At 36.8% G+C, this 18,619-nt stretch overlaps 1 protein-coding gene across 1 annotated transcript in view; it reads right to left on the bottom strand.

Annotated features, from left to right (window-relative positions):
- Window positions 1-499: 499 nt before the first annotated feature.
- The window catches only part of LOC120130014 (glycerophosphodiester phosphodiesterase GDPD4-like), a 35,709-nt gene continuing 17,589 nt past the window's right edge, over window positions 500-18,619 (bottom strand). Inside the window, 2 exon segments of the mRNA XM_039147374.1 lie at window positions 500-736; window positions 11,857-11,984. Of these exon segments, the coding sequence (XP_039003305.1) occupies window positions 568-736; window positions 11,857-11,984 (297 nt within the window). The 3' untranslated portion in view covers window positions 500-567.

The raw sequence follows: 18,619 nt of genomic DNA, 5'->3' as shown, positions 1-18,619 counted from the left end.
GTGATGAATGATAAAACTCACCCACAAAGTACTAAAATGAAACAAAAAATAAACATTAAGCATGACTTCGAAACAAATGAAATTTTAAGTACTAAAACAAAACAAGAAATCTTAGGTACAAAAAGAAAACAAAACTGATAATTTACTCTTGTTTCTAATGCACGTGCATTTACGATTTTCTAATATTTCGATTATGTAAATTTTTATATTAATTTATTGTGTTATTGTTGCTTTTCATGTTCGTTATAGTTAAAATATGGAATGTCGAGTAAAATCTTTTTATTAAACACAAATCTTAACCGTTGATAAAATTTTAATTTGATTAATGGTTTCTAATGCCCCTGAATTCTTTCGAGGATAAGTGTCTTGTACAGATTACTTATAAGATGGAAAGTTTGAAAAGAAGGCAAATCAACAAGCAAGGGCAGATGCACTGAAAGCAAGCAACTGCCCAGCAATATCATATAGATGGACACTCAAAACAGAGTTGAAATTCAATAAAGTCGAGTGTTATTAGTTTACGCCATGTACAGAAATATCATCAAATACTCGGAAAAAGAAGAATTGTTATCGTGTTAAAGAAAAACCTTCTTCAAGGCATTGTGTTCTTTTATCTTGCATGGTACCTTGAAGTAAAGCAGGGTTGCTAGTAACAATGGCGTCCGCACGCACATGCAACATCCTCATCATGGAATCCGCATCATCAACTGTCCAGGCATATACCTTCTTCTCTCTCCTGTTGAAGACCATAACAGATAGAGCAACGGATCACAATTTGCATAACTGAATACACATCAATTACATCAATGATCGCAACTCAAATTGAGTTTCATACCTGTCGTTACTGGTTTTTGTCCGGGCACGAAATATTTATTTGGCGAGAAAATTAATGTGAATAAATGGTTTTGAAAATAATTTGGGAGTCGCCATCAGCCTTTTGGGTCAGGTAGGTCGAATATCTAAAAATTATTTTTTAAAAGAGTTTTAAGAAAACATCAAATAAAAATGAACTGATCTGCGTTTATAACCAAAAATTCGTTCTTTTTAATAATAAAAAGGGATTCGTGGTCGGTTACGTTTAGGGAATGATTAACACCCCTACAACGCCCAAAATTGGTACTTTTTAATTATAAATTGTCTCTATAAAAAAATTCAAAATATATTTAATTTATAATCCTATTATTTTGAAATTATATAAAAAATATTTATTTATTTAAAAATATCGGAAAAGAACTTCTAGGTGCCTTAAGACAGCTCTTTTCTTTGATATTAATAAATATTAATTTACATAAAATTAAATAATATTCTTTATAATATTTAATTTTAAAATACCAGAATAGGACATCCAGTTGTATTAAGACTGCCCTTTTCTTCGATATTGAAAAATAAATGTTAAAATAATTTATTTAAAAAAAAATATTTATTTATTATATATATATATTTATGAATACATAATAATAATAAAAATATTTAAATATATAAACAAGTAAAATTAAAATAATAAAAATACAATTAGAACTATATATTTAAAAGCAATAAAATAAATAAAAATATTTAAAATTATTGACTAAATTATAGTAAATTAAAAACCTAATTCAATATTAACCAAAATTATAGGGATTAAACATGCTATTTTCTTATTTATTAATCTAGTGACTAAAATGGAATGTTACAAAATTAAGATGGCTGCAAAAAGGGTTTAGCCAAAAGGAAATTACGGATATACCCCTCCCCTAAACGGCGTCGTTTGGGAAGGGGTATATATCCCTTCAACTGGCTGGCCCAAAGGGCCAGCATCTTCACTTTGTTCCTTTCTCTTCTCTCTCTAACTGAGAGAGAAGAATTCTCTCGCCTCTCTCTAGCTTCCCTCATCGGAGGGAAGCCGGTCGTCGGCCGGCAGCCGTCTGCCGCCGTAATCCACACCGCCGGCCACCGCATCCGGTGGCCGGAAAAATTTTTTTTTACACCTAAACGTAGATCGGACCATCCTATTGATGGTTCTGATGGCCGTTTCCCTTAAAACATTCCCTATTGGAGCAAATCTACAAATATACCTTCGTTTTTCGAAGGTTTCCGATGACTCGTGAAGGTTCCGGTGATGCTGCAGCTTCCTCGGTAAGTATTTCTCCGTCTTATCTTTGCTTATTTTGACGTTTGGAGTTGCTGGTTTGATCGCTCTTTTCTTTCCTTGTTGTTTCTTTTCTTTTCTTTTTTTCCGTTTGTTGTCGTGGTCTCTTCTTTGCAGGTTGGGTGATGGCTTTATAGCCATCATCGGCGCTCGTCTCGGACCGGTCCGAAGGGTGGAGTTCGGTGAGTCACCGGACTCCCAGTGGTGACTCACCGTTGGGATGACATGTGTGCGGCTGGAGTGGCGGCGAGGTTGAAGCAGCGCCGCGTGGTCTTCTGGAATCTACGGCGGCGCTGGGACGTGTCCCTAGGGTATTGATACCCTAGGGTTTCCTCTGGCAAACTGTGGACCGTTGGATCAAACCAGATCCAACGGCTGAAATTGAAGATGGCGGCTGAGGAATTAGAAAACCCTAATCTGTTAGGGTTTGTTATGGGCTCATTGGTCTGGGCCACCAAGTTTGTAATTGGGCTTTCATTTGGGTTTTGTAATATTAATAAATAATATATATTAATAATAATAATAATTATTATAATAATAATAATAATTATAATAATAATAATATAAATAACGTTTAAATGAAAAAAAAATGAATATCTTCAACTGCCCCTCTTTGCTTATTCTTAATAAGAATAGAGCAAAGACGAAAAGATAATAAGTTTTTTTTTCATTTGACTTCACTTGATTAATATGGAGATGTTGAATAAATTCTTCTCTTTCTTCAGATGAGTTCTTCTTATTATGAACTTTCCATTGGGGATGATGTTGACCTCTTTCCTTCTATGATAGAGTCATTCAAAATGTTGAATAAGCTCTTCTTATTATGAACTTCCTCTTCTTCAGACGAGTTCTTCTCATTATGAACTTTCTCTGTAAAAGTTGATCTATTAAGTGATGAATTCAAGCAAAAGTTGAACAAGTTCTTCTTATTATGAACTTCTTCTTCCTTCTTCAGATAAATTCTTCTCATTATGAACTCTTTCTGGAAAAGCTAATCCATCAAATGATGAATTCAAGCAAAAGTTGAACAAGTTCTTCTTATTATGAACTTCTTCTTCCTTCTTCAGATGAGTTCTTCTTATTATGAACTCTAACTGGAAAAGCTAATCCATCAAGTGATGGATTTGAGCAAAAGGTTGAACAAATTCTTCTCATTATGAACTTCTTATTCCTTCTTCAGATGAGTTCTTCTCATTATGAACTCAAACTGGAAAAGTTGATCCATCAAGTGATGGATTTGAGCAAAAGGTTGAACAAATTCTTCTCATTATGAACTTCTTCTTCCTTCTTTAGATGAGTTCTTCTCATTATGAACTCGAACTGGAAAAAGTTGATCCATCAAGTGATGGATTTGAGCAAAAGGTTGAACAAATTCTTCTCATTATGAACTTCTTCTTCCTTCTTCAGATGAGTTCTTCTCATTATGAACTCGAACTGGAAAAGTTGATCCATCAAGTGATGGATTTGAGCAAAAGGTTGAACAAATTCTTCTCATTATGAACTTCTTCTTCCTTCTTCAGATGAGTTCTTCTCATTATGAACTCGAACTGGAAAAGTTGATCCATTGAATGATGGATTTAAATCTTTGCTAAAATCTTTGAAATTCCTGTTAAAAATTCAACATGGATGAAAATGAATGAAAATGCACCTATTTTTACAAACACCTAAATATGATGCATGAATGTTAAGTTTATTTGATTTCAGATTGGTGAATTGAGTATTTCTTCAATTGTAAAAACCCAATAAATCTTTCTTCTTCAAAACAGAGAATCTATCATCTTTGACAAATGTAGATGTAGATATAATGTCACAAAACCTCTTGAAAATAAAACTCAATAGTATAGGCTCTTGAAAAGCTTGCCTTCATGCGACATGTTGATTCTGATAACAACTCATCTGATTATGAAATGACCTTTCAAGATGATTTCACAGATATCGATAGTTCTTTTAATACCGAGAAATCTTGAATTCTGATTCTGATGAGGAGAATAAACTGTTATACTTGACAAAAATGGGATTCTCAGAGGCTGAAGCTTCAATAGCCATGGAGAGATGTGGTTCAGATTCATCAATTGCAGAATTGCCAAATTTTATATGTGTTGCTCGAATGGCTAAGGCTGCTGACGCATTTTTCCGGTAAAAGATGGGAAGCCATTATGCAATGATCCCAATTACAAGAAAATGCGCTATGATTTTTGGGAAAGGAATAAGCAAAAGAAGCTTGAAAAGAAGCTTCTTAATGAAGACGATCATGCAATTCATCTTTTAATTCAAATGATTGGTTCTATGTTTTATATCAAACCAAATTAGAGAACTCAAAGAACACTTCCAGAAGATGCTATTAGCAATTCATCTTTGACTAGGTTTAGAATCCTCTGATGAGCAAACGTCATCTTCTTTTTTCCCTGGTTCTTCTTCAAAGAATTCTATTTCTCTGTTGTTCATCAATTTTTGCACCAAATCCCTAAACTTAGGACATAGTTGAATTTTATGCCCCTTCTCTTGATGATATTCACAATAATTCTTGCCTTCATTCTGCTTTGGTCTGAATTGTTGTGGAATTATACCGGCTAAAGAGAGTTGTTGGAATACCCAAACAAAAGGAGATTTAATTTCAGAAATGTCAGTTTTTTCTTTCTTTCTGTTCTCTTCCTGAATTGCATTCACGTTTTTATCTCCATGATTTGGCAATGGATGATTTGATGCAGATGGTGTATTGAATTCCAACTTTCCAGTGTTGATCAAATTTTGAACCACCCTTTTGAATGCCAAACAGTTTTCAATAGAATGACCCGTAATTCCTTCATGGTAAACACAGTGTGCCTTTGTATCATACCAAGGAGGGAATGGTGGTTGCATGGGAACCAAAGGATAGGGCCGTATGACATCTACTTTTAACAGCGAATCATAGATTTCAGCATATGGTACTGGTAAAGGTGTAAAAGACAACCTTTCATTTTCCTTTCGAGATCCTCTGGACTCTGCTCGATTAGTGTTTGTTTCCTCTTTCTTAACCCTTGGCTGGGTTATTGTAACACTTTTCGATGAATCCTTGTTGTAAGAATTTGCATTGTTGACTTCATTCTCTTTTTTCCGGTACATAGGTCTTTTGGAACTAGACCCCTCATTTGATTCAATTTTGCCACTTTTCAAGACATTTTCAATGAGTTCTCCAGAAATGACCAAATCTGCAAAATTTCTGATTACATTCCCCATTAGATGATTTAAATAAAGAGCTTTCAATGTATGGACAAATATTACTATGGCCTCTTTTTCTGACAAAGGTGGTTGAACTTGGGCTGCTATGTCACGCCATCTCTGGGCATACTGTCTGAACGTTTCATTATTCTTTTTCTCCAAATTTTGGAGAGTCCATCTATCAGGGACCATGTCTGTTACGTGGCGGTACTGCTCTAAGAATGCTTTAGCCAGATCTTTCCAGGATCTAATGTTGGCTTTGGTCAATTGAGTATATCATTTTAAAGCTGGTCCTGTCAAACTATCATGAAAGCAGTGAATTAACAATTTCTCGTCTTTCACATATCCTGCCATTCTGCGACAAAACATAGTAATGTGGGATGAAGGGCATGTAGTACCGTCATATTTATCAAATTCGGGAGCTTTGAACTTGATGGGGAGGATTAGGTCTGGAACCAAACTCAACTCACTAGCGTCAAACCCATAAAATGATTCAGTTATTTCCACGGATTTCATTCGTTCTTCTAAGCTCTTGATCTGTCTGGTCAATTCTTCATTTACTTTTTCTTTCTCATTCAGCTCATTCAAATCTGGGATTAAATGCTCAGTATTAAGATCCCCTATTTTCACATCTGATATAAGCGGATTTTTGCTTGAAGATGCAGGATCCACTTGTCGATTTTCATGTGGTTTGGCTTCTTGAAATGCAGATGTACGAGCATTGATTTGTATAGGTGTAGTACCAGAATGATAAATTGGTTCTGGTGGAAAACCTAGAGGATACATAGGTTCTTGGTCGAAAGATACAGGATTTTCATGCATTTTTCCAATGATAGCCTGCCTTTTAAACATGTCCTCTATTTTCTGCATCATACTGTCTTGTGAATTTGCAATACTGGCTTCAATTTTTTCCAGCTTCATTCTCATTTCTGCTTGTTCTTTATTATGTTGTTCCTCAATACGTTGTATTTTATCCTCCATAATTCTCTTAGTAGCTTGTCTAGTACCGTAGTGATGTTGTATTTCTCTTTTGGCCAGAATAACTGCGATTGAAAAATCTTTTGATATTATTTTTTCCAAATTTTAATTAATGAATTTTATCTTAATAATAAAAATTATACATAAAGAAAATCATGAAATGAATAATGAATGTATGCAAAATGCATGTATGCAAAAAGTTATTGATCCCAAAAAGTTAACTATCATAGAACAACTTTCATCGGCATACAAAAGTTTCTTTATAATAGTTCATAACTACAGATAAGGCATAGCTTTCCTATTAAGCTCTATAATTTCTTTCATTAACCATGACACCTTCTTTCCGCACTTAGAAACTAGATCAACGTGATTCTCAATTATTTTGGCTTCAACAGCTAGTTCCCCAACATATCTAGCAACTTCGCTCATTTGTACCATGGCCTCGAACACCATATTACTTCTTTCTTCACTTCTTTCAACATAGAAATCAGTTGACTTTTGCCATTGTTCATTCGTTCCTTCAAGAGTTTGCTCTAACTCGGTGATTCTGACTTGACAATTGTGCAGAATTTTTTCAAGATCTCTAATGCGTCTTCGCAGTGAAGCACTTTCCTCATTACTTTCTTTGAGATCATTAAGTCCTAGACGAACTTTTTCTTGAAATAATGATTCTTCAAGTCGCAAAATGTAAGCGTTAAACTCTGAGTTTTTGTTTCTAGACTGATCCAGATCTTCTTCAAGTTTTGTTCGTGCTTCTTGCATTCTTTGATTAATCTTCTGGATTTGAACATTCTTGTTTCTGCATCTTTGCATCCAATTGCTAGCCACTTCTTGCTCTACCTCAATTTTGGTGTTGAAATTCTTTCTTTCCAACTCCCATTTTTCTTTTTCAATATTGAACTCTTCAATCTTTTGGCCCCTGACTTCAAGTTCAGCAATCAGCTGGTTCATTTCAGATTCAAATCCCTTGAACATGATATTTTTCTCACCTTCAAATTTATCAAAGATGTCATTCTTCATTTCTTCTAAATCTTTGGCTCGATCCATTTCTCTTTGCATTTCATTCATGATCTCGCGGTGTTCAGCCTTGTGTTTTATAATTCGCTCTCTTCTGTCAACCTCAAAATCTTCCATTTTTTGCTTTCCTTTCTCAAGGCTTTTGAGTAGACGGCTATTCTTTCCTTTCAGATCTTCAACTCGACTTTTCTCGATGTTCAATTCTCTGGTCATCTGTACCGTTGATTGGCTTGGTCCTGATGCTTTCCGGGATTTATATAACTCTTGGTAATTTTTCTTTAATGTTCTAAATTCACCATCAATTTTTTCTTTGTTTTCTCTCAACATTGCACATTGTGATGAATGAAAGTCAATATCAACGCCCAACATAGCTTTATCTCGTCTCATTTGCTCTAATTCTCTTAACCATCCTTCTTTTTCTGCTTCAAACTCAGCTCTCAGGATTTCAATCTCTGATGGAACCACCTTAATGCGATCTTCCATAGAGATATCCTCATTTTGATCTGGTAGAGGAATATTTTCATTTTTCCTGACATACCTCCATTCCTCATAATCAGGAGTTAGCATTTCTTTTGTTGCTTTAGCTCGGATACAAATAGTTGTTTTCCAAGCTGTAACGGCTTCCATGATATTTTTTTTATAATTTTTGCTGTGGAATGCGAACTCAGATGAATGTAATCCAGCGGTGACAGGTACAAATTGACGACCTTCATACTGTCTTATGACCAGAAGTGGTGCATATCCAATTCCTCCCCATAATCCGAGCAGCATTATCCAATTGTAATCTCCACATTTGTAAAAGAATTCCCTTTGGATTTGCCACGGGACTCGCCAAACAATGTCATTGCTTTGCAGATTTCGAAAGGCATTAATCCACATATCTTTCTTAATTTCTTTCGGCCATTCCTGCTCCAGAAATTCTTTTAATGGTGAGTAATCCGTATTAAAGCGTCGGTATGAAACCTTTTCTGTCCTCCAGAAATGACTACGGATCCAAACATATAACAACTGGGTACACATTGAGAATCGTCCACCTCCTAGCTTTCTACAAGCATTTAACGATCTGAAAGTCTCTGCTAGAATTGCAGAAGCAGGATTAATCTTTTTCGGTAGCTGTTCAAACAAATCTACCACTGCAGCTTCAACATATCCCAATACTTTTGGGAAGATGATCATACCATACATACCCAGAGAAAATAGATCGAATCGTACTTTAGTATCTGGATGGCTCTGAATAAGTTCTTTAATGTTGGTCCAAGCAATGCCTTCGCTTTCGCCTTTTTGTTTTGTACGGGATGCCACCCATTCTTCTCGTACCCCGGCAATCTTTGCTAATTTAACTCGAAAGGGTTGAGTTTTAATTGACTTTGAATAGATTCGATTCTCCAAAGCCACTTCAATATGTAGAAAAGTTGTGTACTCTTCAATAGTAGGGACCAAGTCCTCTTTATTGAGAGTGAAGCAATTGTACCCTGGATTCCAAAATTGAATTAGGGCTCTGAGTAATTCATCATCAACTTCGACATAGAGCAAATATGGGATGTCTCCGTAAGTCTGATAAAACTGCAATTTTTTGTTTGAATCCCAACTTTCCCAAATACTTCGCAAATCTTGCATATCATTTCTTTTTAGCGAAACTGGAGCATAACTGGCCAAGTCAGATACATAATCATCCTGCAGACTGTCTCCTTCTTGTCTTTGTAAGTCCTCAGCCCACTGTCTTACTTCTGAGTTTAGAATTACTTGATTTGAACACTTTTTATCCATGGATGAAGGTTTTCCAATGAGACAATTAACACAAGGATCAATGCCTTTTATCCTGTATGATGCTATGCAAACAGAAAAGATAAAGAACACACAAAAAGAAATGAATTAGTTTACATAATAAAGAAATTTAATAATAACATTTACCTAAATATTTTTATTTAAACATGCTTTTTCATAATTTAAATAATTTAAATATACATGTAATTTAATCAGTAAAGAAAATAAATAAATTAACAGGAAAGTTAGAATTCATTTCTCCTGTGTGTACACCTATTTTGGACAAAATTTCGGCATGACTTCGGATCGGAAGAGTTTCTAGGGTTTATTATATGCAGGGTTTCAGATCTAAGAATAAAGGTACCCGAATTGTCCTTGTTAGTGCCCCCTTGGGTTGCTAACCCTCAATCCTAGTCCATTACAGACTAAAATGGATCGAGTTCAATTCGAGGGGATACATTTCTCTATGCCTGACACGGAGAATAAATTCTCACGAAGACATAGAACATATGAACCCCGAAAGTTACTTGCTAGGTCTGACACAGAGAATAAATTCTCATGAAGACGTCGCTTTCACTCCCACTTAAAAGGGACAAACTCAATTATAGAGCTTATGTTATGCAATGCAAGTATTGTGTGTGAGGAGAAATGTTCAAACATTTGACAGAAAAATAAATAATGAAATAAATACTTGTAAATAAAATGAAATATTAATAATATATAAATACTATAAAAATATATATATATAAAAAAGAATTATAAATTAAATATATGAAATTTTAATTTATAATTAATAGAGACAATTTATAATTGATTTTTAAAAGTTTGACCAGGTCCCCAGCAGAGTCGCCAAGCTGTCGTAACTGGTTTTTGTCCGGGCACGAAATATTTATTTGGCGGGAAAATTGATGTGAATAAATGGTTTTGAAAATAATTTGGGAGTCGCCATCGGCCTTTTGGGTCAGGTAGGTCGAATACCTAAAAATTATTTTTTAAAAGAGATTTAAGAAAACATCAAATAAAAATGAACTGATCTGCGTTTATAACCAAAAATTCGTTCTTTTTAATAATAAAAAGGGATTCGTGGTCGGTTACGTTTAGGGAAGGATTAGCACCCCCTACAACGCCCAAAATTGGTACTTTTTAATTATAAATTGTCTCTATAAAAAAATTCAAAATATATTTAATTTATAATCCTATTATTTCGAAATTATATAAAAAATATTTATTTATTTAAAAATGTCGGAAAATTACTTCTAGGTGCCTTAAGGCAGCTCTTTTCTTTGATATTAATAAATATTAATTTACATAAAATTAAATAATATTTTTTATAATATTTAATTTTAAAATACCAGAATAGGACATCCAGTTGTATTAAGACTGCCCTTTTCTTCGATATTGAAAAATAAATGTTAAAATAATTTATTAAAAAAAATAAATATTTATTTATTATATATATATATTTATGAATACATAATAATAATAAAAATATTTAAATATATAAACAAGTAAAATTAAAATAATAAAAATACAATTAGAACTATATATTTAAAAGCAATAAAATAAATAAAAATATTTAAAATTATTGACTAAATTATAGTAAATTAAAATTAAAAACCTAATTCAATATTAATCAAAATTATAGGGATTAAACATGCTATTTTCTTTATTTATTAATCTAGTGACTAAAATGGAATGTTACAAAATTAAGATGGTTGCGTAAAGGGTTTAGCCAAAAGGAAATTACGGATATACCCCTCCCCTAAACGGCGTCGTTTGGGAAGGGGTATATATCCCTTCAACCGGATGGCCCGAAGGGCCATCATCTTCACTTTGTTCATTTCTCTTCTCTCTCTAACTGAGAGAGAAGAATTCTCTCGCCTCTCTCTAACTTCCCTTATCGGAGGGAAGCCGGTCGTCGGCCGGCAGCCGTCTGCTGCCGTAATCCACACCGCCGGCCACCACATCCGGTGGCCGGAAATTTTTTTTTTTTACACCTAAACGTAGATCGGACCATCCTATTGATGGTTCCGATGACCGTTTCCCTTAAAACATTCCCTAATGGAGCAAATCTACAAAAATACCTTCGTTTTTCGAAGGTTTCCGATGACTCGTGAAGGTTCCGGTGATGCTGCAGCTTCCTCGGTAAGTATTTCTCCGTCTTCTCTTTGCTTATTTTGATGTTTGGAGTTGCTGGTTTGATCGCTCTTTTCTTTCCTTGTTGTTTCTTTTCTTTTTCTTTTTTTTCGTTTGTTGTCATGGTCTCTTCTTTGCAGGTTGAGTGATGGTTTTATAGCCATCACCGGCGCTCGTCTCGGACCGGTCCGAAGGGTGGAGTACGATGAGTCACCGGACTCCTAGTGGTGACTCACCGTTGGGATGACATGTGTGCGGCTGGAGTGGCGGCGAGGCTGAAGCAGCGCCGCGTGGTCTTCTGGAATCTACGGCGGCGCTGGGACGTGTCCCTAGGGTATTGATACCCTAGGGTTTCCTCTGGCAAACTGTGGACCGTTGGATCAAACCAGATCCAATGGCTGAAATTGAAGATGGCGGCTGAGGAATTAGAAAACCCTAATCTGTTAGGGTTTGTTATGGGCTCATTAGTCTGGGCCACCAAGTTTGTAATTGGGCTTTCATTTGGGTTTTGTAATATTAATAAATAATATATATTAATAATAATAATAATAATTATAATAATAATAATAATAATTATAATAATAATAATAATATAAATAACGTTTAAATGAAAAAAAAATGAATATCTTCAATACCCATGCAGAGTCTTCACCAGTCTTTCATCGATCAATTGATGGTATATGCCTGTTACCGTGGCCCCTTTCATTCTAAATAAGCTAGTTCGAGCCCCTGTATGGGGATCCACCATAATAATGTAGCCTACCTGCGAGTTCATCCACAAACCGATCAAATGTGTAGAAAGAATGGTTAGCGTCAAAACTTCAACAACTCATACATTATAACCCTGGTTGAAATGGAACACCATTAAAGCAAAAACACCCCTAGATGGCAACCATATCGAGTTCAAGAATTATACTGCAGAATATATATATTTTTCTAAAAGCCAAAGATGGGATCCTGCAAGAAAGACATTCCATAATTTCACAAAGAAACGACATGAAACACAATATACCAACACAAATTGCCGGGTCTAGTTTTAGCCATTGAAGAGTTTTTTTTCTCTGAATCGAAAATCTATGAGAACTTGAAACAACACGTGAATTGAGCAGTGAGAAAAGAAGGAAAAAGGAAAACAAAATCAGAAGAGAAGGGAAAAAGTTCCGAGGTCACATGTGAAAGGACACGTTGCACAAGGTAAAGAGTACTTTGTGTTTCACTATGGCAGCTATTGCTCACCTATATAGCACAAATATGACTGTATTGAAGCATGTTATAGTTTGCCAATCCATTCAGAATGAATTTTCATATCTTTAGGAAGTTAATAATACACACTCCATTTATGGGAACGTTTCAGTTATCATGGCAAGGTGATTAAGGTGTTTATCCCGTTTGTTAATAGGAGACCTAATTCCAAGGATAATACGTTTGCTTTCGTGCACTTTGCAAGCAAAGAGGATTTGCTTAATGCAAAGTAAAGGATGAACAATGTCTCGGTCGATGGGAGGAGAATATCAGTGTCAATAGCGAAATATCATAGTAGTATTTCGAGGAGCATGAAGTGCAATAGCCTGATGGGGTCTAGAGATGCGGGCGCAGAGGAGTTGACAGGGAGAAGGTCAATATCCCAGTTGTTGCTACTGAGAAGGAGTTGTTGAATAAGTTTCATGAGGGTAGGTCACATAAGGATACGGTAGTGGGTGTAAAGAAAGTTGAGGGCCTGAAAATGGGAAGCTCTGGAGACAAGAGGGAGGTTAAGAAGCCTTTGGAAGTCTTTATTCCTATGGAGGAAAGGTCATGGCTGAGATCGTCTTTAACAGGTATTTGCAAGGCGATTTTCGAAGTTCAATTTGTGCAGAGGGCATTAAGGAATGAGGGAATCAATGTCAAGGTGATAAGGTGGGGTTATGCAAAAAACGCCTATTTAATAGTCTTTCAGACAATGGAGGACAAAGATGCTACGATGGAAGTCAGGTGGGAGGCTTTGTCCTTCTGGTTCGAAAGGCTGGAGCCTGTTATGGACGAGAAGTGTGTCCCATTACCTTACTGTGCAGTTTCTATGATGGGTGTTCCATTAAACTGCTAGCCAGTATCATTTTTCACAAGTTTGGCATCGAGATAGGGCAAGCTAGTGAAGATTCAGGAGCAAACAATCCAAAGAGTAGATTACAGAGTGGCTCATATGCTGTTGAGGGTGCAGAGTACGTTCGACATTCCTTCTCATGTTACCATTAATACGAATGGAAGGTCGTTTATTATTAAGATTAAGGTGGAAGGAAGTGATGATTTCTTCCCCGAGTTAGAAGATGTGGTTGAAGAAGACGGAACAATTGATCCTTGGGAGGAGAACTCATCGGAATGGAGCCAAGGAGGTGATCACGAAGTGCAGGATGGGCAGTTGGGTAAGCATGTGATGTCAGACTCTCAAAATAGGGTAGAAGCATGGGTCCGGGAGTCTCCACGAGGGGGTGACACGCATATTGAGGGGTGTGAAAGGAAAAGTAAAATTAAATAATATTTTGGATGTTGATTTCCGTTCTGAGGAGATAGTACTAGGTGGTGTTTCTAGTCAGCAGAATGCGGTGGGGGTTTTATTGGAGTGAAAGGGAATGGAGCATGGGGGTGCTACCTCGGGGCAGGAAAATGTTGACCAAGATAATGGGCCCAATTTCAGCTTGGGCAGGTTAGAGGTGAGTGGGCCTGATCACGGAAGTCCAAGAGCAATTACAGATGGAAATAAGTCTACAAAAGGGAATAATGTTGTTCAAGCTGCATTATATTTGCAGAGAGGTTTTTACAAGCATGTTTATGCTAGGAGGTGGGAAGTTAAGAGTGTAGTGGCAAGGTTTCTGATTTTGTTACAGATAAAGAGACTGAGGGGGTGGCAAAGGCATTGGAATGTTGGAACGTTTCCAAATTGTTGGGTGTTAATTTTAGAGGAGGTGAGGAAGCTTTCATGTCCAAAGCGGTTCCTCTGGTTCTGGAGAGAGAGAGGAATGAGGGACGGCAGTAGGATCAAGGAATTTAGGTCATGGAATGATATTGATGGTAGAGTGGTCTATAATGTCTTGGAATGTTAGGGGTTTGGGTACGATGGTTAAAGCTCAAGCTATTAGGAGGTTTGTCGATGAGAAAAAGCCTACAATTTTATTTTTACAATAATCTAAATTGGAAGCTGTCAGTCATCTGTTAGTGAGGAAAATGGGAGGTAAAATTATGATTGGCTCGGTAATAGCCCCTGCTGTAGGGTCTGTTGGTGGTTTGTTAACCTTGTGGAATCAAAAGGAATTTGTGGTGAAGGAGGAAACCATTTACAGGAGATTTGTAGGAATTAAAGGGTGTTTGGAAGGTGTTTCAGGAAATTGTTGTTTTATTAATGTGTATGGCCCCGGTGTGGAGGCGGATAAGGAGCAGTTTTTTAGGGAGTTATTATCCTATTTAGAAAAGGTTGACTGCCCAGTGTGCTTAGGAGGTGACTTCAACGATGTTTTGTTAAGGGAAGAGAAAGATGGAGGTGTTGTAATTTCGGTTTCAATGAATATTTTCAAAGATTGTGTTAGTAAGGCGAATTTGACTGATTTGCCATTATCGGGAGGTCGATTTACTTGGTGTAACAATAGGGAAATTCCCACTTTTGTGAGGCTGGACAGGTTCTTGTAGATCAGAGTTTTTTAGCTTCTTTTCCCAAGATTATCCAAATATTGCAGCCAAGGTCTGTTTCTGATCATAACATCATTTTGTTGGAGAATAAAGAGCAGAATTGGGGGCTGAAATCGTTCAGGTTGTTTAATTATGTTTTGGAGGAGGGGTTTAGCGAGATGATGCAAGAGGAGCTGCTTAAATCCAATAAAGAGGAAAAGTTGAAGTCTATTCCCATGGTGCTTAAGCGGGTGAATGATGTGGTAAAGAAGTGGTCTAGGAAGGATTATTTGGAGCTGCCAGGAAAAATTAGATCGTTGGAGCAAGGAATTCACGATATGGAAAGGGATATGCAACAAGGTCTTTCCATGGTGTCAATGAAATCACTAGTAGAAGCTAAGAAAGAACTATGGGAGTTACAAAAGAAAGAAGAATCGATTTGGTTGCAAAAGTCAAGATTGAAGTGGAGCTTGGAAGGAGATAAGAACACTTGATTTTTTCATCATAGTGCTGCTTCTAGAGGAAGGACAAATTGTATTAAATCCCTTAGAGTGGATAATGAAGTCACAGAGGATCCTAGTTTGATTAAAGCTTCAGTGGTGGAGTTCTTTAAGGGGTTGTTTAATCATAAAAACACCTTGGAGGTTGAGGATTTAAGTCTGCAATTTTTACAATTATCAGAAGGGCACAGATTAGCACTTGAGAAGCCTTTTTCTGAAGAGGAAGTTTGGGAGGTAATTGTCCATTCAGATAGCAACAAAGCTCCTGGCCCGGATGGTCTGAACTTGGGATTTTTCAAGAAATTCTGGACTGTTTTGAAGAATGATATCATGCTGTTTTTTAAGGAATTTTATGTGGGGAAGGAGTGGGACTTGGAGGTTAACCATTCTTTCATTTCCCTTATACCTAAGAATGCTAATCCGGAAGGGTTAGAAGATTTTCGGCCTATTAGTCTGGTTGGAGGGTTATATAAAATCCTATCAAAGGGTTTAGCTAGAAGACTGAGTGTGTGCATCAATGAGATTATAAGTCCGTCACAATTTGCGTTTATTCCAGGGAGGAATATTTTGGATTGCTCATTTATTGCAAATGAAGGAGTTGACTTTTGGAGGAAGAAAGGGTTGGAGGGAGTAGTCTTTAAGGTGGATTTTAAGAGGGCATATGATTTGGTTGATTGGTTAATTTTGTTAAAAATAATGGGTAAAATGAGGTTTGGAGATAGATGGTGTTCTTGGATGTATCGGTTTATGTCAACAGCTTCCATTTCGGTCCTAGTGAATGGGTCTCCCACGGAGAAATTTCGCACAACGAGAGGATTAAGATAGGGTTGTTCGTTATCGCCTATACTGTTCAATTTGGGTGGTGAGTTGCTTCATTTGTTGTTAGTCAAAGCAGTGGATATGGGGTTGTTCTCGGGTTTCGAGCTAGGTGTTCATGATCGGTTATTCAACTTATCGCATTTGCAATTTGCGGATGATCTCATAATTTTTTGTAAAGCTTCTAGTCGTGATTTGATGAATGTTAGAAGGGTGCTATTAATTTATGAGTTATTGGTGGGTTTGAAGCTTAATTTAGTCAAGAGCAGAATTTCCGGGATTAATGTTGAGGATGTGGTGCTAGCATCTTGGGCTAAGGAAATTGGCTACTCAGTGGGGGTTTTCCCAACAGAGTATTTAGGCTTACCTTTGGGATTCAAGAGAAATTCGGTTGTTATGTGGGAGCCAATAGTTCAGAGGTTTCATAATAAGTTGATTGGTTGGAAGACAAACTCTTTATCGTTAGCAAGTAGGGTGGTGTTGGTCAAATCAATGATGTGCTCACTCCCCATTTTCTTTCTTTCTATTTTACGAATTCCAGGTTCTGTGTTACAGAAATTAAATTCTATTATGACTGTATTTTTATGGGGGGTTCGAAAGATAAAAGAAGTATCCACTAGCTGAAGTGGGATGTGGTCAGTAAGCCAAAAAGGTTGGGGGGTCTTGGGATCCCGAATCTTTTACTATTGAATAGAGCGCTTCTGGGAAAATCGGTATGGAAGTTTGCTTCTGAAAAGGAGTTCTGGTGGAAGAGGGTGGTGTGTTGTGTGTACAACTTGGATCCGAAATCCAAATTGATGGGGAATTCTTGGACAGCGTGCCTCTTGGATTCGGAGAGGAGTGATAAAAAATTTCTTCTCTAATGATGGTTTTGGGGACTGTCTTAGGAAGAATATGCGTTTGAAAATTGGGAATGGTCAATTGGTGGATTTTTGGAATGATGTTTGGTTGGGAGAAGTACCCCTTAAAGATCAGTTTCCTAGACTTTATGCTCTTTCAAATAATAAAATGAGTAAAGTGAGGGAGTTTAAGGTGAATAATGTTGCTGGCTGGGTGTGGGATATTCAAATGAGAAGAAACCTGGTGGATTGGGAGGTTGATCAATGGCTATAGCTGATCTCCTTGTTGAATAATATCTCGGTGTCACTAAGTGAGGAAGACTGCTGGATTTGGTTAGGTGAATAATATCTTGTTGAATAATATTTTCGTAGATCAAGATGGGATTGAGTATAATGACACTTGGGAGAGTCATATTTGGATAGGGCTAGCTCTTCCCCGTGTGGAATCTTTTGTTTGGCAAGTTGCTCATCAGCGAGTGGCGGTTAAGGAGGAATTGTTGAGACGAGGAGTGGTTGGGATTGATGATCCCTTATGTCCTTTGTGTGGCAGGTATGAGGAATCAATTTCACACCTTTTTTTGCATTGCGAGGTAGTATGGGGCCTATGGTCTAGATTTTTTAATATTTGGAATGTTTCATTGGTGAGTCCAAAGAACATCATTGATTTTATTTTTTTTGATAGAAATTACAGGCCTCATTAAAAACCCCCTTCTTGATTAAAGGATTTCTTGGGAAAGTTCCTTAATCATTGGAGGGAGGAAAAGAGTGCCTTAGGATTTTATTGATCAGGGACTCATTACATAAAATACAACCAAGACACACTGTCAAAGCCATAAAAATTACAGAATATTTAAACAAAACTCCCTAAACGACCAAACCTTCCTTAAACAATAACAAAACTTTCCCAGCCCCTTCAGCCTCAATAGACCAAGAACCTGCTAGAAAACCTCTATGACACTTAATAATATTCATACAATCCCCTGTTTAGCTAGAGAATCAGCCTCACAATTGCAACTCCTCGGGATATGTCTAATAATGATTTCCCTCTCCAAGATTATGGAAGCAATTTTTTGAACCAACGAACTAAGAAAACGAGGAGATGTAGTCGGCAACAAAATCCAATCCACCACTGACTTACAATCACTTTCTATAATTAACCTTCCTTTCAATGCCCAATCCGTCGAAAGGAAGAAATCAATGCCTTTCTCAATGGCTTTCAGCTCAGCGAGTGGAGGGGGACCTGGACCAACAGCGTGCGAGAAAGACCCTAGAATTTTACTATCCGAGTCTCTTAAAATGCCCCCAATACCCCCTAGCAGCCCATCCCCACTAACTGCCCCATCAACATTAACTTTAAAAAAATGAAGTGGAGGAGGACTCCATCCCTGCACCTTCATCCTTTTATGGTCACTACTCTGATGCTTATCTACAAGTATAGGATCCCCTACAAGAGAGTCAACCTGAATGGAAACATTCGGGTACTTGGCTAGGAACCATTTAACCAATCTGAATCTGTATATGAAGAAAAGAGTAGATCTGTCCAGTTTCCAATCTTCAAAAACCACCGAGTTTCTAGCCTTCCATAATGACCATAGAACTACCCCCGG

This window comes from Hibiscus syriacus, unplaced genomic scaffold (genome assembly GCF_006381635.1).
Source record: "Hibiscus syriacus cultivar Baekdansim isolate YM2019G1 unplaced genomic scaffold, ASM638163v2 tig00110505_pilon, whole genome shotgun sequence".
NCBI lineage: Eukaryota > Viridiplantae > Streptophyta > Magnoliopsida > Malvales > Malvaceae > Hibiscus > Hibiscus syriacus.
The sequence above is the reverse complement of the archived record's forward strand: the minus strand, read 5'-3'. Positions and strand labels throughout refer to the sequence as shown.